We start from the raw sequence: 19854 nt of genomic DNA, 5'->3' as shown, positions 1-19854 counted from the left end.
TCTTGCTGTTCTGCGGTTTCTGTACTGTCACTGCATCTCTCTGTCCTTGTCGTCCCCATTCCTGCGTCTCGTTGTCCCCCTCCTGCCGCATTTCTCTGTCTCCTCTTCCCCCTGTGTTTCCTCCACGCCCGTCGCTCCTCGCGGCTCTGTCTACACCGTGGTGCCACCGCTCTCTGTTCCCTCTGCCTTCTCTCTGTCCCTCTCTCTATCCCCTTCTTGGCTCCCCTGCTCCCTCCTTCTCACTGAGGTCACCGCCCCCACCAATCCCCGCCCTGCTGGGGCCTGAGGTGGGGAGGACCCTTCTCCCGACCCCCCCCCCGAGAGCTGAGGGGCAGGCCCGGCTTCGTGGGCTAGTGACCGGGGCGGCCCGGGCTCAGAGGGGCCTCGCTGGCTGATGTCCCGCAGTCACTGTCTCGAGATCCTTAGTACTTTCTGGTAAGGGGCCTGTGCGTCCACATGCACCGGGCCCCGAAAGGCGTGCAGCTGGTCCCGCTGGGCGTTGTGAGCTTCTGGGAGGAGACACCCTGGGGCTGAGATGCAGGTAGTCCGATTTCCAGTCCTGTTCTTCCCCTCGTCCACCCAGTAGGAACTGACACCTGGACATCCCCTGAGCCTTCCCGGGTGCTCCCAGTGGGTGGTTATCCTTCAACAACAGAGAGCAGTTGCCAGAGTCACTCCTATTTTTCAGATGAGACAGACCAAGGCTCAGAGAGGCCAAGTCACTTGCCCAAGAGCACACAGCTCGTGGGCTGAAGTAAGCTGCCTCTGGAATCTGGGTGTTCAGGCGGAGACCGGAGGGGCCTCGGCAGGCTGCCTTTTTATCTACGCTCTGAGCTCAGTCTCTGCGTCTGTGAAACAGAGGTGATGGCAGTAGCCGTCTCTGTGCAGAACCCACGGGCATCTAAATCCTGGAAGCTTCCTGGCACAGGGGCCTGGCACGTGGCTACCTTCTTAAACAGCAACCACAGCCTCTCTGAGCCTCAGTTTCCTCATCTGCCAAATGGGGATCTTGGTGGTACCTGCCTCACAGGGCCCAGCACAGCTCGGGGGCCCGGTCAGTGCTCCAGCCTTCTGTTCCACCAGCCCCTCTCCTGTGGGGCAGAGGAGGGTAGATCTGTGAGTGGGGAAACCTCATGGTTTATTGTCCGAATGGGGACACTTTTAGAGTGAAAGTGGCACTCTTAACACGTATGTTGGGACAAGAGGGATAAACCGGGCTCTAGGGTCATCTACATAGAGGTCACGAGTGTCCTTGTCGGCATCCTGTTTCCCGAGTGAGCGTGGAGGAGGGAGCATGACGACGCCCCTGGCCCATCCCCAGCTGGGAGAGAGCGAGGCTGGGTTCTAGCATTTTCCACAGAGCAGAGGGTCCTGCTTACCGCTGCTAACAGTATCGAGGCGTCAGTTCAGAGAAAGAAGTCAGGGAGAACGCCTCGATGGCCTCGCAGTTCAGGCCTGCTCCCACATATTCTAGAACTTTCTCCAGAGGAAGCCAGCACTGGATGTCTTGGCTGAAACACGCTGTTGCTCCTTCAGTGGGGCGGCTGGGAAAAGCGGCTCCTACTGAGAGCTGCCGTTTGGGGCAGCACCGCAGGCTTATGGGGGGCGGGGCCCCCGCATTCCAGCAGCAGGGGTTTGGAAGCCTCTCCAGAAACATCCGGAAGCTCGAGGCTGTGTCCACGGTCAGGGCGCCATTGAGGATGCTGGTCACCTCTCCACAGGGACCTCTGGAGGAAGTCCTCCTGCCCCCGGCCCCGGGAAGGCTTGTCAGTCCCCGGAGCGGGTTTGTTTCTGGCACGGGCATGTGACTGCCGGAACTGCTTCCCCTTTTCCAGACTGGGAGCCCGGGTGTCCACTGCGAGGCCCGCCCATGCTGAGTATTTAGGATGTTACTTATCGTCTGCATTTTTTCTCCCCCTCCGCCAGCCCTGGCTCCGTCCTCGGCCTCCACCCACATCTCCCTTCCTCCTTCGCTCTCACTTTTCCTTTCGGTTCCCCTGAATACCTGGCCACCCCTTGCAAGATATTTTCCCCTCCCTTCTGGACCGAGCAAATAATTAAGCAAATCAACGAACCCACAAGCGAAAACATCTGGCAGCACCTCGCCCCTCTGCCCAGGGAGCGCGGTCCCAGCTGGTAGCGGCCGGCAGGCGAGGGGTTAAGAATGATGCAGTTGAAGTGAGGAAGGGGCCGCAGCCAGGGGCAGGAGGTGGCCCGTTGTCCTGTGTGACTCCAGGGTGCTGAACCAGGGTTGAGAGCAGCTTGCTGGGGTTCAGTTTAGCACAAAAAGGCCGTGCTTTCTAATGACTTGTGTTTTTCTAGAAATTCTGCTGGTGGGGTGGGGGAGGACAGAAAAACGGCAGAGCCCAGGGAGAGTTCATTTCTGATTATTTTATTTCCTTGAGGCTTGGGGGAGATCTGGCCTGTTGGTGGGCTGCAAGGAAGAGGCGACTGGAGATGAGAACAAAGGTCATTCGGGAGACGAGTAAGGACTCGGGGACTCAGGAGGGAAGGTCCCAGGCGGAGGCGACTTGCTGAAGGCCACCCCCACATGTTGCCTGGGCACGGGGTTCGCCCCTCTGCCCCCCACAGCATCCCCACACCTGGCACCGTGCGTGGCACACCACAGACATCTGCCGAATTAATTGAGTGAAAAACACAAAGCTTGTGATTCCACAGCTGGAATTCCGACTTGATGTTTCCTGGCTCCGGAAGTCGCTCTCTTTAAACCTAACAGCCAAGGGGCGCATTTTCCGGAGCCGGGGTCTTTACATCTGTAGGGTGACCAGCCTGTCTGGGATGACGGGTCTCCCTGAAGACCCTGCATTTGTGATCTCGCGTCATTTTTACATCAACCCACTGTGCAGATGGGGAGACTGAGTCCAGGACCCAAGATTACATGGCAAGCGTGGGGTCCCGCTGACCTGGCCGCCTGAGGATTAAGCTGTCGGCTGCTCCAGGCCGCTTTCCTTTTTCTGCAACGTGAGGGTGGCAGACCCCTCGATCCTAAAGCCTGTCCAGCAATGGCTTTTAGGATTCTGGAATTTCCTCCTCTTCCAGAGGCTGTTTTTTCCGTTAGGGATGGGGGGGGGGGTGGGGAGCTTTCCCAGCAAGACCCATCCTGGGCAAGTCTTGGGCTTGGCCTTGGGAAAGGTGACAGTGCCGTGCAGGGTCGAGGGGGAGGGCAGCTGGTCCCCCCCCGCCCCCCTTGCCTGGGAACGGGGTGGGAGCTCATACTCCGCCGGCCTGGGTGCTGGCAGCAGCGCCAGCTCTGTCGTCAGCTGCCTGGGCTGCAGCCAGGGAATTCCGAGGGCCCAGACCTGCTGAGGGCCCCAGGGCCCCTGTGCCTCGGGCTGGCAGGGTGCGGCAGGGGCATCTCCAGGCTCAGAGATCTCTCGGGGGCCTCCCTCGCTGGACAGGCCTCTGCAGCCCCCGCCTTGGATGGACCCTGGTGTGTGGTGACCGCGCGGTCCAGAGGTGGGTGAGTGGGGTCGCTGGGGGCTCTTGGAGGCGGGTTGTAGATGTGTGAGATGCTGCAGCCCCGCCAGCCCTGGGCACAGGTGGGGGCAGCAGGCGCAAGGACGCAGGGCTTTGCACTGGGGGGAGGGGTCCCCAGTGGGCAGGTCACAGAACGTCAGGGCAGTCACGGTGATCGGGGACATGGGCCCTGGTGTCAGAACAGCCGAGGTTCAAGTCCCACCTCTGTCTCTTCCTAGCTGTGGGGTCTTGCTTCTTTGTGCCTCAGTTTCCACATCTGCAAAATGGAAATAAAAACACCCACCTCGCAGCTTTGTTCTGAGTAGAGGCACTGGATGTGCAGTTGGTACCGCATAACTGGGGGTTCATATCATCGTCCCCAGCCTCTCAGTCTCTGTCCCTCTCACCCCAGGGCTGCGCCCGGGACTCCGTGCCAGGTGAGGGCTCTGAGTCCCCACGGAGAAGCCTTGCTGGTGAGACTCAGGGAAGGCTGATGGACAGGACGGGATCCCACTTGACCGCCTGCCCAGCCTTGTAGTGACCAGGCTGTCAGCCCACCCGGGTGCTGGGAAGCACTGTGATGAGGACAGAGCAAGGCTGGGCACTGTGCATGGGGGCCAGGACCCCTGGGGCACAAGGGAGCGGGTTGGTTTGAAAGGACTTGGGCTCCAAGGTCCCCTCAGGGGCCCCTCCCATGGGAAATGGTTGAGGGCTTCCCAGGAGTCCTGCAGCCCTGTTCTAGGTCAGTGACCCCAGGTCTGACCCCCCCGGGCTGGCCGAGGGGAACAGAGACCAGTGCTCACACCCAGGGCCCTCCCTTCCTCTCTCTGCAGCTTATCTCCACCCGTCTCCAGTTCTGAGCTGCCTTTTCCCCTTTACTTCCGTCCCCTGCCTGGAGCCCTGGGACGTCAGGATTACAGACATGCGCACGCTCACCCGATGTGCACGCTTTTAGCCTTTTCTCCATCGATGGTGAGAGAACAAAGCCAGGATCTGTTCTCAGCACTTTACAAGTGTCTAGTTATTTAACCCCAGAATAGTTCTGTGTAAGAGGTGTAAGTAGTGACTTCCCCCACTTTACAGATGGGGAAACTGAGGCTTGGTGTGTAAATGATTCTCTCAGGCCCCACAGCTGGCTGAGATTAAACCCAGGCTGCCTGGCTCCTGAACTGGGGGTCCCTCCACCACCCGGCCTCGGTGACAGCCTGAGTTGGATAGGCTGGGTGTTTAGCTTTCTCCAAAAGTCCTGTTTCGGCAAATAACTCGTGATAACATAATAGTAACATTTCCGGACATAAGCTGTCCTAGGCGGCTGCCCTTGGCTCTCCTACCTGTGAGACCCCAGATTCCTCCACACTCACACCCCAACTTTCTTTTCTTTCTCTTTCCTTCTCCCCGTCTCCTGCGCTTCAAAGTCTTCCCCTCTCAGTCCAACTTGTCCATTTTTAGAGATGTGGAAACTGAGGCTTCACCAGAGAGGGAAGGTGCTCGCCTAAAGTCACACAGCGAACTGGGAATGCAACAGGAGCCCTGTCGGTCTGGTTGCTACATTTAGCCCCCAATGCTTCCCCAGGTTTGCTGGGGTGGAAGATGGAGGGGGGGATGAAGTTGCATCTTTGAGATGTCCCCCGCCCCGTCATTTAGCATCAACCATTCTCTCCTTCTCCTCTCTCCACACCCAGGACCCTTCCAGCCCCGCCACGAACCAGCCTGAACCAGTGGAAGGGGCTTTTGGCCGGCAGGCTCCCAGGGTCCCTGTGTGAGCTCCTGGGGCCGCGTGGGGGTGGGAGTGATGGAGAGGGGGCCCCAGGGCCGGGTGGAAGGAGATCCAGGCTTGGAGTCTTCAGGGCTCAGGTACCAGAAAGGGTGCTTTCCACGTGCGGGCTCCAAGTGAGGGTCCCGCCCCATCCGGGTGCCTCTCTCACCGTGTTATGCCAGCCAGAAGCCCTGGGGCATCTTTGCCGCCTTACCCTGCTGCCCCCCCAGGTTCAGTCCCTCCTCACGTCCTGTCGGTCCTGCCTGCTGCCATTCCCCGTCTCCACACCCAGGTCACCGCCGTGCTGTCTCCCAGCTCATGGATCCCCTCTCTCCTCCCCACGGCCCTGCTCTGCACAGAGCCCTCACTGGTCCCTGCTGCCTCAGATTAATGTGCCAGCTCTTCACCATGGCCCCACGGCCTTCCTTCCCACCAGGCCCCATGATGCCTCCGGCCTTATCTCTCATACTCCCACCTCTCCACCCTGCCCTCCTCCTCCATTCTTGGCCACCGAGCTCCCAACTCTTCTATTCTGTCCTGCCGCCCTGCCTTCTCTCGTGCTGTGCCCTCTGTGCCCTTCTACGATTTCCCCCTCAGCTGGGACTGGGCCCTTCCTCCTCCTGGCTCCTGCTGTGTCCACACAGACATCCACCATAGCACCCGGAATGCGCAGACTCCTGGGTTCGAATCCTTCTTCTGCAGCTTCCAGGCTGGGCAAGCTTGGACAAGTTACGTAACCTCTCTGAGCTTCTACTTCTTCCTTTGTAAAATGGGGCTTGGTGATAGTTCTAACCTCACGAGACTCATGGGGGGAACGAGTTAATAACATGGAAATGCCTCCCACATAGTAAGCTGTCAAATCATACGTTTATTTAAGAAATTTTATGGAGCGCCTCCTAAGTGTCATGCACTATTTAAGGTCCTGGAGCAGCAATGAATAAAATGGAGCAAAGGGTCTGCCTTCAAGAAATGTCAGCTCTGATTGATGCATCTAATCTGTCCCCACCTCCTCTGTCTACCGCCCCGTGAAGGTGGGGACGGCGTCCAATTCATTTGTGCATCAAACAGCCAGGGCAAGTTCTGGCCCATAGCTCCTTTGTGAAATGAAGAAAAAGTCTCCAGTTTGGGGATTCCCTGGAGAGCCTGATTGCCCTAGAGGGTTTATTGCCCCTGAGGGAGCCCCTTCATGCAGAAATGGACATTGTAGGGTCAGGCAAACAGGTCTGCGGGGCCCTCAGTCTCGCTCTCGTGCTACCGGAGTAGCCTGGCTCCCAGATGTTGGTCTCTCCCCATCCCTGAGCTCTCTTCCTTTGGCCTTGGTCTCATCTCCATTAGATCTGCCCACGTGGTGGCAGTGCTGGGGTCCTGCAGCGCCGGGCTTCCCTCCCGAGTCCTGGCTTCAACAGTTTTAGCAAGAGTCCCAGAGAAGGCTCTCATTGGCCAGCTGGAGGCCATGTGCCCAATTCCAGAAGCAGTCATTGGTCGCTAGGGGAAGGGGGTCTTCTCACTGGCCAGGGCTGGAGCAGTGGGTGGGGTCAGCAGCTTCCAAGCCCCGCAGCCTGAGCTGGGGGGAAGGATGGCTTTGCACCAAGAAGAGGTGCTCAGGCCACTCCACAGCAGGCCACTCCTGCTCCACCAGGAGCAGGTGTAGGTTTTAGAAGGAAACTGCAGAGAGGTAGGTGAGGAGGAATAGAATAGCAGGTGAGGCACCGGCCCTGGAGCCAGAGCCCAGTCCAAATGCAGCTTCCTAACTGTGTGGCCTCAGGCAGGTTGCTTAACCCCTCTGTGCCTCAAATTCTTTGTCTGTAAAATGGGGACGATGATACCTCCTGTGTTTTTACTGTCCGGATTATATCAGTTCATGTGCATTGAGCATTTAGAACAGTGCCTGGTGCCTTGGAAACCATCAATAAATGTTCACCACTGTTTTAGTCTGTTGAGGCTGCTGTAACAAAAATATCACAAACTGGGTGGCTTTTAAACTACAGAAATTTATTTCTCACAGTCCTGGAGGTTGGGAAATCCAAGATTGGCAGTTTTGGTGGTTGGTGAAGGCTGGCTTCCTGGTTCAGAGATGGCCGATGCCGTCTTCTTGCTGTGTCCTTACGTGGTGGGGCTGGGGAGCTCTCTGGGGTCTCTTAGAGAAGCCCTAATCCCATTTGTGAGGGCCTGCCCTCGTGACTAAGCACTTCCCCAAGGCCCCCCCTCCTCACACCGTCTCATTGGGGAGTAGGTTCCACATATGAATTTGGGGGAACTTGAACATCAGTCCATAGCAGTTACTACCATCATTATTATGTTTCCTGCAGTTAACTGGGTGGGGGAGTTAAAAGTGGGACTCTAATGGTGGAATTCCAGGCCTGGGGACCGCCTTTCTGGAATCCGAAATCAGCACCCAGGGGTGCTCCTTCCTCTGCATTCGTGCTCCCCTCCTGGGGGTCTGCAGACGCACCTGCCTCGCACACCCGTCCCGGGATGAGCATATCCTGTGAGCTGCTGCTCTGGCTGTCCCTTGGCTTTGTCGCCTCCTGTCGCTCCCCACCCCCGCGCCGAAAGCTCCTGGGTCCCTGGGCCCAGGGATGGGGGAATCAGTGTTTCCATGGCAACCAGATTTCGTCTGTGGCATCAGGGATTCTGCGGCTGGAGGGTGGGCCTCAGCCCCTGGGACTGGCCGCTGTGGGCCCCACTCCGGAGCCTGGCTTCTCCCAGGATGCCTCATCTGGGTGTCTCTGGTCCCCGTTCATTTGCTCACCCGAGCCCTTTCTCAGAGCATTCGAAGTTGTCATGGAAACGGCTCCAGAGGCAAATCTGTCTGTGTGGGCTGAGGAAAATCCCTCAAGAAAACAGGGCCATTGCCAGCCTCCCCCCACCCCCCCCGGCTCTCTGTTGGGACCCTTGAGTCCTGCAGCCTCCGAACACTGCCAATGCTGAGTGGACCTGGACCTGGTGGGAGGACCCTCACTCAGCCTCCCAGGCCCCTCGCTGGTCTCCTGGCTCCCGTCTCCCCTCTTTCAACGCAGTCCCCGAATCAGCTGTGCAGGAGAGAGTGGGGTCATTTCAGAAAGATGGACATTCCTCTGTGTGGAAACCATCCATGGCTCCCCAGTGCCCACAGGATGAGGTCGGTGCCTGGCAGGGGTTTTGCAGTCTGAACCCCTCTTCTTTTCTCAGCCACGTCTCTTGACATCCCCCCCCCAACTATACTTATCAAGCCTCTGTGCCTCTGCGCACACAGTTCCCTCTGCAGCTCAAATGCCACCTCCTCCAAGAAGCTTCTCCTGATTTCCTCAGCCACCTTCACTTTACTTTGTACAGAGCCAGGGTTGCAGACTCAGCAACCAACAGGGCCAGGCAGGAGCCACGGATGACCCATGGAGGGACATTCTTCACTTGCACAAAGAAGTACGTGGGCTGCCCCGAAGGCTGAAAGTGAGAGTGACTTGGTTCTTCTTCCTCCCCCTAGATTGCTCTCATTTCTACAAGAGCAGACACCCAGGGAAAACTCTGTAATGGATTGCAGTTGACTCATTGCCACAGCACCAAGGGGGCAATAGGGAGGGGTGGGGACTGTGGAAAACCCCCTCCTGTCTGTAATGCAGGCCCAGTGTGTCCAGTTTGCTGGAAGTCTGGACTTTAGGAGACATCTCAGAGCACTGACCATGCCATAATCTGTTCCTGCACCCATCTCCCCTATCTGAGGGCCGAGACCAGGCCACCTCACTCTCTGAGCATCTAGCGAGGAGTGTGGCACTTAGAAGGTGCCCACTAGCAGCCTTCGAATGGATGGTTGAATGCACAGATCCGGATCCCTGCTGTTTCCTGAAGCTACCAAACCTGCTCCTGCCTCGGGGCCTTTGCACTTGCTCTTGTCACTTCCTGGAGTGCTCCCCAATCAGATGGTCACGTGTCTCCCTCTCCCTTTATTCAGGTCTTTGCTGGAAGGTCACCTTCTCAGAGAGGCCGCCTCTGAGCACTCTACCTTAAATGGCACCCCATCTCTATGCCCTCTTCCTCTTTATATTTTATTTGTAGCACATATCGCCACCTACCGTTACATTCATTTTATTTTTCCGGCATTTACAAGGTACTTCCAATGAACCGGGCATGCTTCTAAAACATTGTCATTGTAAACTCATTTAATCCTCGTAACAACCTTGTGAGGGGGGAGTCACTATCACCTCTATTTTTCAGATGAGGAAACTGAGGCACAGAAAGGTGTGTGAGTTGCTCAGAGTCACACAGCAGGTGAGAAGCAGAGCAGAAATTCAAACCCAGGCCGTCTGGCTCCAGAGAGACTTGACTTCTTTATTTGTTTATCTTTGTTTATCTGTTACCGTTCCTCGCCCCCCCCCCCCCCCCCCGCCGAGAATGCTGGGCCCTCCAGGGAAGCGATGCGTCTGTCTTTGCTTCCTGCTGTTCCTGCTGCATCTCCGGGACCCAGAGTGAGGCCTGGCTGGTACTAGGTGTTGAATAAACATTTCTCGGAAGGATGGAGGAAGGGAGCGAGGAGGATCAGAGAAGCGGAGGAAGAATCCTTGGCCGTCCGAGCTTTCCCTTGGCCCATCGTCAAGGCCAGCTCGTCGGAAGTCGGGAAGCTTCTGGAACCCGCCGGAAGGTTTGAATCAGCCTGTCTGGGAAGGGCCCGCCTGCCCCTCCACGGCCCCCGTGGGGCTTGCCCTCTGACCTCTCCCTGGCGAGGGTGCGCAGCCACACTCCTGGAGCGCCGGCCCAGGATGAGCTCTCTTCCCCCGTGACAGGGCCGCGCAGGAGTGACCCAGGCCGGAGGCTGGACGTCTGGGGACAGGGAGTGAAGGCGGCTGTCGGGCAGCCAGCGAGGGGCCCGGAGGGAGCTGCCCTCGGCAGGGGTGCTGGGACCTCAGCGCAGCTCGGGGGATGACAGACGGGACACGAGGAGAAAGAAGCCTGGCAGGGGGCTGGACCCCACGCGGCAGCCTCCTGGCGTCTCCCATTTGCCCCACGCTCCCTGACATCTGGCCCTGAGCTTCCAGAGAAGCCCCTGCCCTGCCGAGGTCTCCTTGAGCCCTGAAATAACGGGCCCGCAGAGAGAGCAGCAGACACGCGCTTCCCAGTTTCACTGCCGTGAGATGAATCCCCCGTCTCCTGTCATATTAACAAGTAATGGTGATGGTGACAGGCCAGCACTTCACCAGCCTTATCTCATTGAATCCTCACAGCTCCCAGAGGTAGATGCCAAAGGTGAGGAACCTGAGGCTCAGAGAGGTGAAGTAACCTCTACAGGGTCACACAGCCTGCAAGTGCTGGAGCTGGGGTTAAAACCTAGTTCTAAGTGATAGATCACGTGATCCCAGGGAAAACCAGGAGACAGAAGCCAGCAGCCCAGCCCGGGGCTCCTAATACACCCGCTGCTTACTCGCTGGGTCACTTTGGGAAGGACCAGGGGACTCGTGTGAATCTCATTTTCTCGTCTGTCGAATGGGAGTAAGGGGGAGTTGACATCGTCTGGGGCCCTTGGTGCGTCGCCTGGGCTGTCTTCTTCATCTTCACTGGGGGTTGGGCCATCGGAGGGTGGGAGATGTGGAGGGTGGCCCGAGGGCCATCCTGTATTACATCTTCATGCTCTGCGCCGGCAGACGTGGGACAATAGCCGGGTTTCAACCAAGTGGCTTTAATCAAGTTGAAAAATGCTCTGCAGAGTCTCTCGCAGAGGATGTGGGCCTGCGGGGAAGGGAGAAGGAGCTGAGCTGAGGGTAGAGGCGACAGTGGCCGCAGCTTCCTCATCCGGCCCTGGGGCAGCTTCTGGGTGGAGGGGGAGGTGAGAGGAACCGCAGGCTGCGGCCTGGCTCCCGTCCCTCTGCTCCCAGACGCCACCCCGGCTCCTCGCTGAGCTCCGGTGGTTTCCGGAAACACAGCCTTTGCTTTGGCTCAGAATCTGCGCAAACTGGATCCAGCCTGGCTTTCTCCCCCCGGGGGGCCAGGGATGCTGCTGGTTCTCGCAGATGCGGCCCCAGCTCGTTTTCCTATACAAACGTTTGCTGAGCACCTACTGTGTGCCAGGTGCTGTGTGCAGATCCTCATTTCATGGCATGCTCACGACGGCCCTAGGAGGTGGGTAATCATATCTGCCCCGTTTGCAGATGAGCACACTGAGGCTTGGAGGACAGAGGTGGTTTGCCTACGCTCACTGAACCCTGAAGGGCCTTTGAACCTGGTCTGGCTGACTCCCTAGTGGGGGCTCTTAGCCCCTGTGCAGCTTGGAGTGGAGGACGGAGCTGAGACAACCTGGTCCCCGTCAGCAATGCCCCCAGACTTGCTCATGGGGTGGTACTGGGGCGGCTGGCAAATTAACCTTGATTCTCCAGCCCAGACAGCTTAGACCTGCAAGGGGTCCTCAGAGATCAGTTCATCCAGACCCCTGATTTTCTGAAAGGAAGGTTTTATTATCGCCATTTTGCAGGCAAGTCAACTACGGCTCAGAGAGGTAAAGCATCTTGCTCAGGGTCACACAGCGTGGAGCTGAGCCATGCTGTCTTTTTATTAGCACAAGGCTGGGAATAGACAGACACTGGGCTCACTCAAGTATGGCATTTTTTTCTTTTTTCTTTTTTTGGTGAGGAAGATTGGCCCTGAGCTAACATCTATTGCCAATCTTCCTCTATTTTGTATGTGGGATGCCACCACAGCATGGCTTGATGAGCAGTGTGTAGGTCCACACCTGGGACCTGAACCTGCAAACCCTGGGCTGCTGAAGCAGAGCATGTGAACTTAATGCCACCCGGCTGGCTCCCAATTATGGCAAGTTTTAAAGCTGAAAGGGAGACTTTGATGCCATCAGCTCCAAGCTCCTTGTTTTACAGCTGGGGAAACTGAGGCCCCAGGGGGTCAGGGATTTATCTAAGGACGTCTGCCAGGCAGAGCCAGTGGGGCATAAAAGAAAGAACACTCGATTCTTGACCTGGGTTCGAATCCCACCTCTGCCTCTCACTAGCTGTGTGACCTTGGGCAAAACTCTAACCTCTCTGGGCCTCAGCTTCCTCAGCTCTAACACGGCCATAATAATGGCCACCATCCCTTGGGGTTTGTGTGAGATGATGTACATAGACGACTTCTCAACGTCCTAGCACACACAGTAGGTGCTCAATAAAATAGCGTTATTTTGGTGATTATTACTAGTAACATTTCACCCTGACCTTCTGGGGTCCAAAGCTCGTTACCAAGATGGCCGGCTGGGGCTCATATCCCCAGCTGGGGCTCTGCTTGAGCCCTAGGGGCCTGATGAGGTTCTCATTCACCTGACAGAGCAACAGAGGGAGGCTGCGAGCAAAGCCTTGGAGCTGAAAACAAGGGTTCCAGCAGCAGCCGCCTGGTTGTCAGCCTCCTTGCCCTTTGGTCTCACTGCAGGTTGGGACCCTGTGGATGGGCACTTCCTCTGGCTGCCACCTCCCAGTGTCTCAAGGTGCCAGGAGGAGAAGCCATGCTTTGGGGCAGTATTGGAGGCAGCCTGGCCCTCAGGGCTGAAGGGGGGCTGTGCTGGCCTGGATTTAGGGGGACAAGGGCTAGAACAATGGCTTCTCGGGGGGTACCCAGGAGCCCCTTCAGAGTCTAGGCTCCAGGCCCACGTGGTGAGCAGGACACGGGGCGCATGCTGTGAGCTGGCTCCTGGCTCGGGGCAACCACCCCTGGCAGCCTTCTCAGACCACATCCTGAGCGGCTCTGCTAAACACCCTCGGTGCCTGTGGCCTTCCAGATATGCTGTGTACACAGCTCGGGGATTATTTGCGTGAGTGGACTCAAGGCTGACTTCAGGAGATTAAGCAAATGGGGTGCTGGGCCTCCCAGACCAGTGGCATAGAAGCAGGGGAGAAACTCTGTTTACAGGCTGCCTCCGGGGCCTGCAGCAGTGTTTACGAGGAGAGCCACGGGCTATTGGCCCAATGGCTTTGGATGCAAGCTGAGTGGCCAGGAAGACACATGGTGTCTGTGCATTGGACCCATTGTTGGGGGTCAGAGTGGCTTTTTGGCCTAGAAGAGAGGCGCCCATCCCAATGCTCTTGCTGTGGGGCTTTTGAGGCTGGGAGTGGCTGCTGAGTTTGCAATCAGCGGGGCTGGGTTTGCAAGGAAGTGTCTACACCCTGCCCGGGCCCGCAACCCACTGCCGGGTGAGCCTCAGCTCAGTCCTGGGGTGGACAGGGGCCTTGGGGACTTCGGCAAGGAGCTGATATTATTCCAAGAGCAACGAGAAGCTGCCGAGGGGTTTTAAGCGGGAGTGCCGTGAGGTCGTGTGCATTTTGAAAAGGTGTCCCTGGCTACTCGGTGGAAAATGAAATCGTAGTTGAAGCGAAAGGCCGGCTAGGGGCCCGTGGCAGCATCCAGGTGAGCAGGGCTGAAGGACAGATTTGTGAGCTGTTTAGGAGACAAACGGGTAGGATTTGACAGACATGGGGATGAGGGAGCGAGGTTCTCAGCAGGAAACAGATGACCCACTCAGACGGGGTGATGGATGAAAGCGAAGGCAAGGGAGGACTTAGAAGGCGGTGGACAGTATGAGGGGTGGCGCAGCGACGAAAGACCTAGGATGCAAGGAGACCTTCCGGCCCCCAGGCTGAGGGGCCAGGAGAGGGAGTGGCTCCTGCCACCCAGGGAGGGTGGCTGTGGCCGACTGTTGGAGATGCTGCAGGGAGGGACCTGGGAGAATGAGCAGCTGACCTCGCTGTCCTCCTGCCTTGCAACCCCACTGGGCCTCTCACTGATCAAACCAGCTAGCGGTCAGAGTGCATGGAGCCTACTGATGTCAGTCCTGCAGGTCAGGCTGTAGGGCCCAGAGCAGGGAGCAGTGGATTTGGGGGCTGAGCACACTGGGGAGGAAAGAGTGGCATCCAAGGGGGGCTGCCAGGCGGTGGAGTGGCTATCTGGTGTCTCCTGCTTCTGTGCTCTCCTCAGCTGCTGGCAGTCTCTGGGCCTCTGGCCTCTGAGCAAGGGAGCTCTCCAGGACCAGGGACATAAGCTCCTCGCTTTTGTTCCCGGCCACAGAGTTGTCAGCTCAAACATGGCCCCATCCAAACCAGAAGAAAATGGGGCAGCCTGTTAGGCAGCCAGCGCCTCCCAGCCCCACCGCGGTGACTCAGCGTGCGCTCCCGGGTGTGGGCGTGGGACCAGGGAGGAAATTCTCTCCTCACGCAGAGCTAATTCCGTCCTGGGGCTGGCAGCCAGGCCTGCGGCTGGGACGTCTGCTGACACTGAGTGGTTTCCAGGCTCCTGGGTTTCTCAGAACTGGGGATCCAGGCATCGCAACCCCGGAGGTGTCTCTGGGAGCCATCTGTGGGGGCCCCTTCTCCCTGCCCTGAAGGCTGGCACCAGCCAGGGAGCTCCGGCAGTGGACAAAGACATCAGGACCTAGAGTTGGCTGACCGGGCCTGGAGGAGGCAGGGGTGCAGCTGAGGAGGGGCATTTGTGAGGGGGGAAAGTGGTGCCTGGAAGGTTCCCTTCATTACGTTTCAGCTGCTGGCTGAGGCTGTGGTCTTGGGCAAGGAGAAATAGCAAAGGTTTTGGTGTCAGAGAGTCCTTGGTTCGAATCCCGGGCTGATACAAAAGGCTGTGTGAGCCTGGGCTAGTCACTTCGCCTCTCTGAGTGAGCCTCCATTTGCAAATCTGTGCAATGAGGATGTCGGGAGCAGGGGTGAGGAGTAAGGTGTGGGAGGTGCCAGGCACAGTTCTAGGCTCTGGGGATATGCCACGCACCAGACAGACCCAGGCCCTCTTCTCTGTGACTCAGGAAGGCTCCCTCAGGCTCTCTGGACCTCAGTTTCCCCAGCTACAAAGCAGGATGCTCTCTCAGGGGCCTCCCAGCCCGTAGAAGCCTTCCGGAGGCCAAGAGGGCTGGAGGAGAGGCATCCGGGGCCGCCCAGCCCGACTGTCAGGGTGGGCCGTGGGGGCCGTGGGAGATGGGGACGGGAGCCAGGCCAAACACAGAGGGGAGAGCTTCCAGTTTCCCTGCCGGGCTCCCACGCCCACGAGCCCCCATAAGCCCCTGCACTGGGCCCGGGTCTGCCGCCAGGGGAGAGCAGCAGGTTGGGAGGTGGAGCGAGCAGAGCCGGCACACAGGTGAGGGATGTCGCTGAGCCTCTCAGAGGGGAGGGCAGGAGACCAGGAGGAAGAGAGAGGCTGAGAGAAGGCAGATGGGGCAAAGAGAGGCACACAAGGGGAGAGAGACCGAGACACAGGCTGATGGGGAAGCAAGCAGGGAGAGACACCGACAGACAGACACGGAGGGAAAGGGAGCGAGGCCTCTGCAGACTCAGGGCGCCCATTTGACAAAGGTGCTTGGGCGGCGACACGGAGAGGAAGTGGAAGGCACTCGCCTGCTGCCCAGACGCCTTCAGCTCCGCTGTCCCCTGAGCCCACGGGGACACAAGCCAGTAGGCGGCAGCTGGAGGAGGGGGACCCCTGGATTTGTAGGGACCCAGGCTCGAATCCCCACCCTGTGGCTAACCAGCTGTGTGACCTCAGGCAAGTGACCCTCCTCCTGCTCTGGCCCCAGGTGTCCCCTTGGTAAAGTGGGACTAGTGACCGGGACCTTGCAAGTCAGAGGGAGGTTCAGGTGGGAAAAGGTGGGCCCACTGCCCCCCAGCCTCCTCACCAGGGCCAGGGAGTGGCGGGCTCCACACACCCTTGCAGGATGGATGAATGAAGAGAGCCCACTTTCACAGCCTTTCCCCGACAGCACCTGGGGTCTTGACTCATTTCCATTTGGGCCACTACCTAGAGGCAGAGGGGTTTGGGGGACAAATCTCTGGGGACCGGGAGCCTTGTCTTGCCCCATCTGTAAAATGCACACCCTGAACCCTGACAGATCGATCTCGTGGGGGCTCTTGGGACGTTCCACTGGGGCAAAGACCAGAGGATTCTGGAATGTTCCTAGGAGGCGAGGCAGTGGACAAGGAGAGAGAGCGAGCTTGGCAGTTCCACAGGCTCTGAGCATCCTTCTCTGTCCAGAGTGACTAATTTGACCTACCTCGCTTACCTGAGCTATCAGTGTGACCTCAGGCATGTTACTTACCCTCTCTGGGCCTCGGTTTCCTCCTCCGTGGTAAGGTTTAGAACCATGCGTGGAATGTAATGAGGGCTGTGTACGTGTTTGTTTAATACAAATTAAGCAAATAACATCTGCCTGAGGTCTTGGCTCTCTGTGATGGGAGGAACCAGATGCGACCTTGAGAAGGGTCTGCGGTGGCCGTGTGGGCAGGGCAGGGCCATCTGCAGCAGGATCTTCTGCCTGGTGACCATCTGGTCCCTGCCAGGGGCTGGGCTCGCCAAGAAGGTCCCACCTCTGCCTGCGCTGATGCTGTTCATTTCGTTGGCTCGTCCATTTCTCTTCCTGCCTGATGGAGGAGGCTGGGGGTGGCTGCTTGTTTGGCCCTTCGCCTGCCCAGTGTGGCTTCATCTGGGACTCGGGGACCCAGGCATGGGCTGGGCCCTGCCCAAGCATGAACCCAAGCATGGATTTGGGGTGTGGGTTTGTTAGCTTTGGGTTTTTCTGGACCTCAGGAGAGGAAGGAGGGCTGACATAGTGACACCCCTCCGTGCATCCTCGGCCTCCGGAAGCCCCCACACTTCTCTTATTTTCTTCTTTCACGGCGTTCGTTTCCTATTAGCTCCATTTCCTACTCATTCCTGCCCCCACGCGCTCCCACGGAGCCATTCTAATCTGTTCAGTGTGTCTTGTTCTTTGGCTGTGTTCTTGCAGAACGTGTGCTCATGTTTTGTGCGTGTTGCCACTTTTGCGTGCATGCTTTCAATGTACTTGAGTGCCACTAGGGTCGTTGGTTTTAAGATGCTCCGCGTTCTGTTCATCGCTGTGTGTACACTTGATAATCTGTTGCTTCTAACAGCCAATAGCATCACCCGGCCCTTCTCCCACATGGACTCTCGGGAGTCTCCACCTTCCAGCCATCAGCAGATGCATCTACGGGCTGCCCACGTCCCCCGGATCCTTGACTGTTTTTGTGCACAGTCTCCCCGGAGCTCTGGCTCCTGACGGCCAGCGCCTGCCTCTCTCTGTCGGAGGACTGACCTCGGAGGCTGGGAGGGCCTGGGAATGCACACCCAGGACAGGGTGGAGGACGTAAACACTCAGCCCCCCGGAATGTGACCTCCATTGTTCCCTGAGCCCCAGAGGAGCCAAGGCCATCTTCCGTGGGACCTTGCCTGGTGCTACACCCTTGGCCGGCCTCCTCCCCTGCCCAATCCTACTTCTCCACTCCCTGACCAGGCTTTCCTGGAACACTTCCTTAATAAATCACTTCTGCAGGAATCCTCATTTGAGATTTGCTTCTGGAGAACGGAAGCTAAGACATGCCCTCGAAAACACTGCACAGGAGCATCTCAGAGTGTGGTTCCTTGTGGGGTTGTGAGGTGCACAGGTGTTCGTGGGCACCCAAGGCACGGCACCCTCCCCCGCCAACCCCCAGGGGTCTCCCTCCCAGCCTTCCAGTCCTTGCCACAGTTCTCATGTGCACGTCTTTGATCATCAGGTGACTTCTGCCTGGTTTGGGGGTCTCCCTCCTGTAAATTACCCATTCATATCATTCACCCACTTTTCTGTTGGGGTTGCTGCTGTTGTTTTGGATTTCCAGGAAGGAGTTCCTTGCACATTTTAGATGGCAATTCCTGTTGGGTTTGGAGATCGTAAATCTCTTTCTCTATCTGAGGCAGGGCTTATGTGTGTGTGTGTGTTTGAACGTGTGTGTCTGTGTGCCTCTCTGTACGTGTGAGCACATAGTGTGTATATCTCTATGTTTGTGAGCACGCTCTGTGTGTGTGTGTGTGTGTGGATAGGGTCTGGGCCCTAGCATGGGGGAGGCCGTGGGGCAGAGCTGCAAGTAAGACCCTCAAGCACAGGGTGAGTGATCTGGAGGAACCCCAAATAGCAATGTTGTTCTAACAATAATGACAACAACGTAAGAGTCATGGGTTGAATTGTGTCCCCGATGGCCATAAGGGCACTAATCCCATTTCTGGGAGCTCCACTCTCATGACCTAATCACCTCCTAGATGCCCCACCTCTTACTACCATCACATTGGGGGTTGTGGATTTTGGAGGAACACAAACATATAAATTTGGGGGGTGGGGAACAAACATGCCCAGGGTCACACAGCTTGTAGGTTGTAGAGCTAAGAGCCCAACCCTGATGGGTGTGAGGCCATATCCTGGAACCTTAATCCCTTTGTTTTATTGTATTTTGTTTCATGGCATCATTGTCATCATTATTATTTCTAATTTCAAGATCTACCCAGTGAGATAGAAAAAGCGTGCATTGATCCATCCTTTTGTTCATCCATCCCCTTGTTCATCCATCCACTTGTTCATCCATCCATTTGTACATTCATCCATTTGTTCATCCATCCATTTGTACATTCATCCATTTGTTCATCCATCCTTTTGTTCATCCATCCCCTTGTTCATCCATCCATTTGTTCATCCATCCATTTGTACATTCATCCATTTGTTCATCCATCCATTTGTACATTCATCCATTTGTTCATCCATCCATTTGTTCATCCATCCATTTGTCCAACCATATTCCGGGTCATGTGCCAGAGTTTTGTAAGATACCACCATCAGGGAAAATCGGGTGCTAGGTACATGGGACTTCTCTGTACTGTTGTTGCAACTTCTTGTGAGTCTGTAATTATTTCAAAATAAAGCTATAAAAAGAATAGGGCGGAAGTGACACTGTGAATTCCACGCCCTGATACTGAGGCTAGGTCACCAAAGGCCATGCAACTTCCACTCTTTGCACTGGAACACTCACTCCCGGAGCCCAGGGCTGCCATGTAACAAGTCAGTACCCGAAGGCTGCCAAGCTGTGAGTACGCTCAAGCCACATGGTCCTCTGGTCGATAGAGTCTGAAAAGCAAAACAAATCAGAATAAAAAGCACTATCCTGAGGACCATTTGGTGCCCACGTTCTGCTCTAACCTGAGAATGTGGAGCTGAATAAGGCCCAGATTTCACCTTCAGGTAGCTTACAATCTAGTGGGATATGTAAGCCAGCAATAGTCATACAAGCATCACCTGCCCCACAGTGGGGAGTGGGCACTGTGGGAGCCAGAATGGGGCTGCATTAGTTTCCTGGGGCTGCTGGAAACATTACCACAGACTGGGGTCCTAAAGTAACAGAAATGGATTCTCTCACAGTGCTGGAGGCCAGAAGTCTGAAATCAAGGTTCTGGCAGGGCCGTGCTCTGTCTGAAGGCTCCAGGGAGGATCCTTCCTTGCCCTTCCAGCTTCTGGGGCTCAGGAATTCCTTGGCTTGTGGAGCACCACTCTGTCAACTTAAAAGCAAATTCACCTGTTACTTTACCTTCAAAATGGGTTCATTCAGGAATAGCCAAAAGAATTGCAATTTGGGATGTGCATGATATGGCAAACCATAGGCAAATCGGGAAAAGAAAGGAGATGACCTGCTTTTATAGAGAAAAGGGGGAGTGGAAGGGGCTGTTCTAGAGGAAAGTCCATTGGAGGAAAGTAGCAGTTCAGGGCGGCAACGCTTCTCATTGGCTGAGCTACAGCATTTCTCATTGGCTGAGCTGTGGCATTTCTCACTGGCTGAGCTGCAGCATTTCTCATTGGCTGAGCTGCA

General features: G+C 56.8%; 1 protein-coding gene across 11 annotated transcripts in view; it reads left to right on the top strand.

The window, feature by feature from the left end:
• Positions 1–19854, top strand: part of CMKLR1 (chemerin chemokine-like receptor 1) — a 58762-nt gene that overhangs the window by 19955 nt on the left and 18953 nt on the right. For 2 of the 11 annotated variants that reach the window (XR_011505397.1, XM_070516220.1), the window contains exon 1: positions 2944–3477. The exons of 7 other annotated variants lie outside the window; for them this stretch is intronic. Coding sequence is in view for 1 of the 4 variants with exons in the window: in XM_070516220.1 (XP_070372321.1) it covers positions 3024–3477 (454 nt within the window). In the remaining 3 variants the exon portion in view is untranslated. Of the gene's footprint in view, positions 1–2943; positions 3478–13196; positions 13586–19854 lie in introns of those variants that run through there. 2 more of the 11 variants (XM_070516226.1, XM_070516222.1) reach the window with 2 other exon arrangements.

The sequence above is a fragment of the Equus asinus genome, chromosome 8, assembly GCF_041296235.1.
Source record: "Equus asinus isolate D_3611 breed Donkey chromosome 8, EquAss-T2T_v2, whole genome shotgun sequence".
Classification (NCBI taxonomy): Eukaryota; Metazoa; Chordata; class Mammalia; order Perissodactyla; family Equidae; genus Equus; species Equus asinus.
This window is presented reverse-complemented; position numbering and strand designations above follow the sequence as displayed.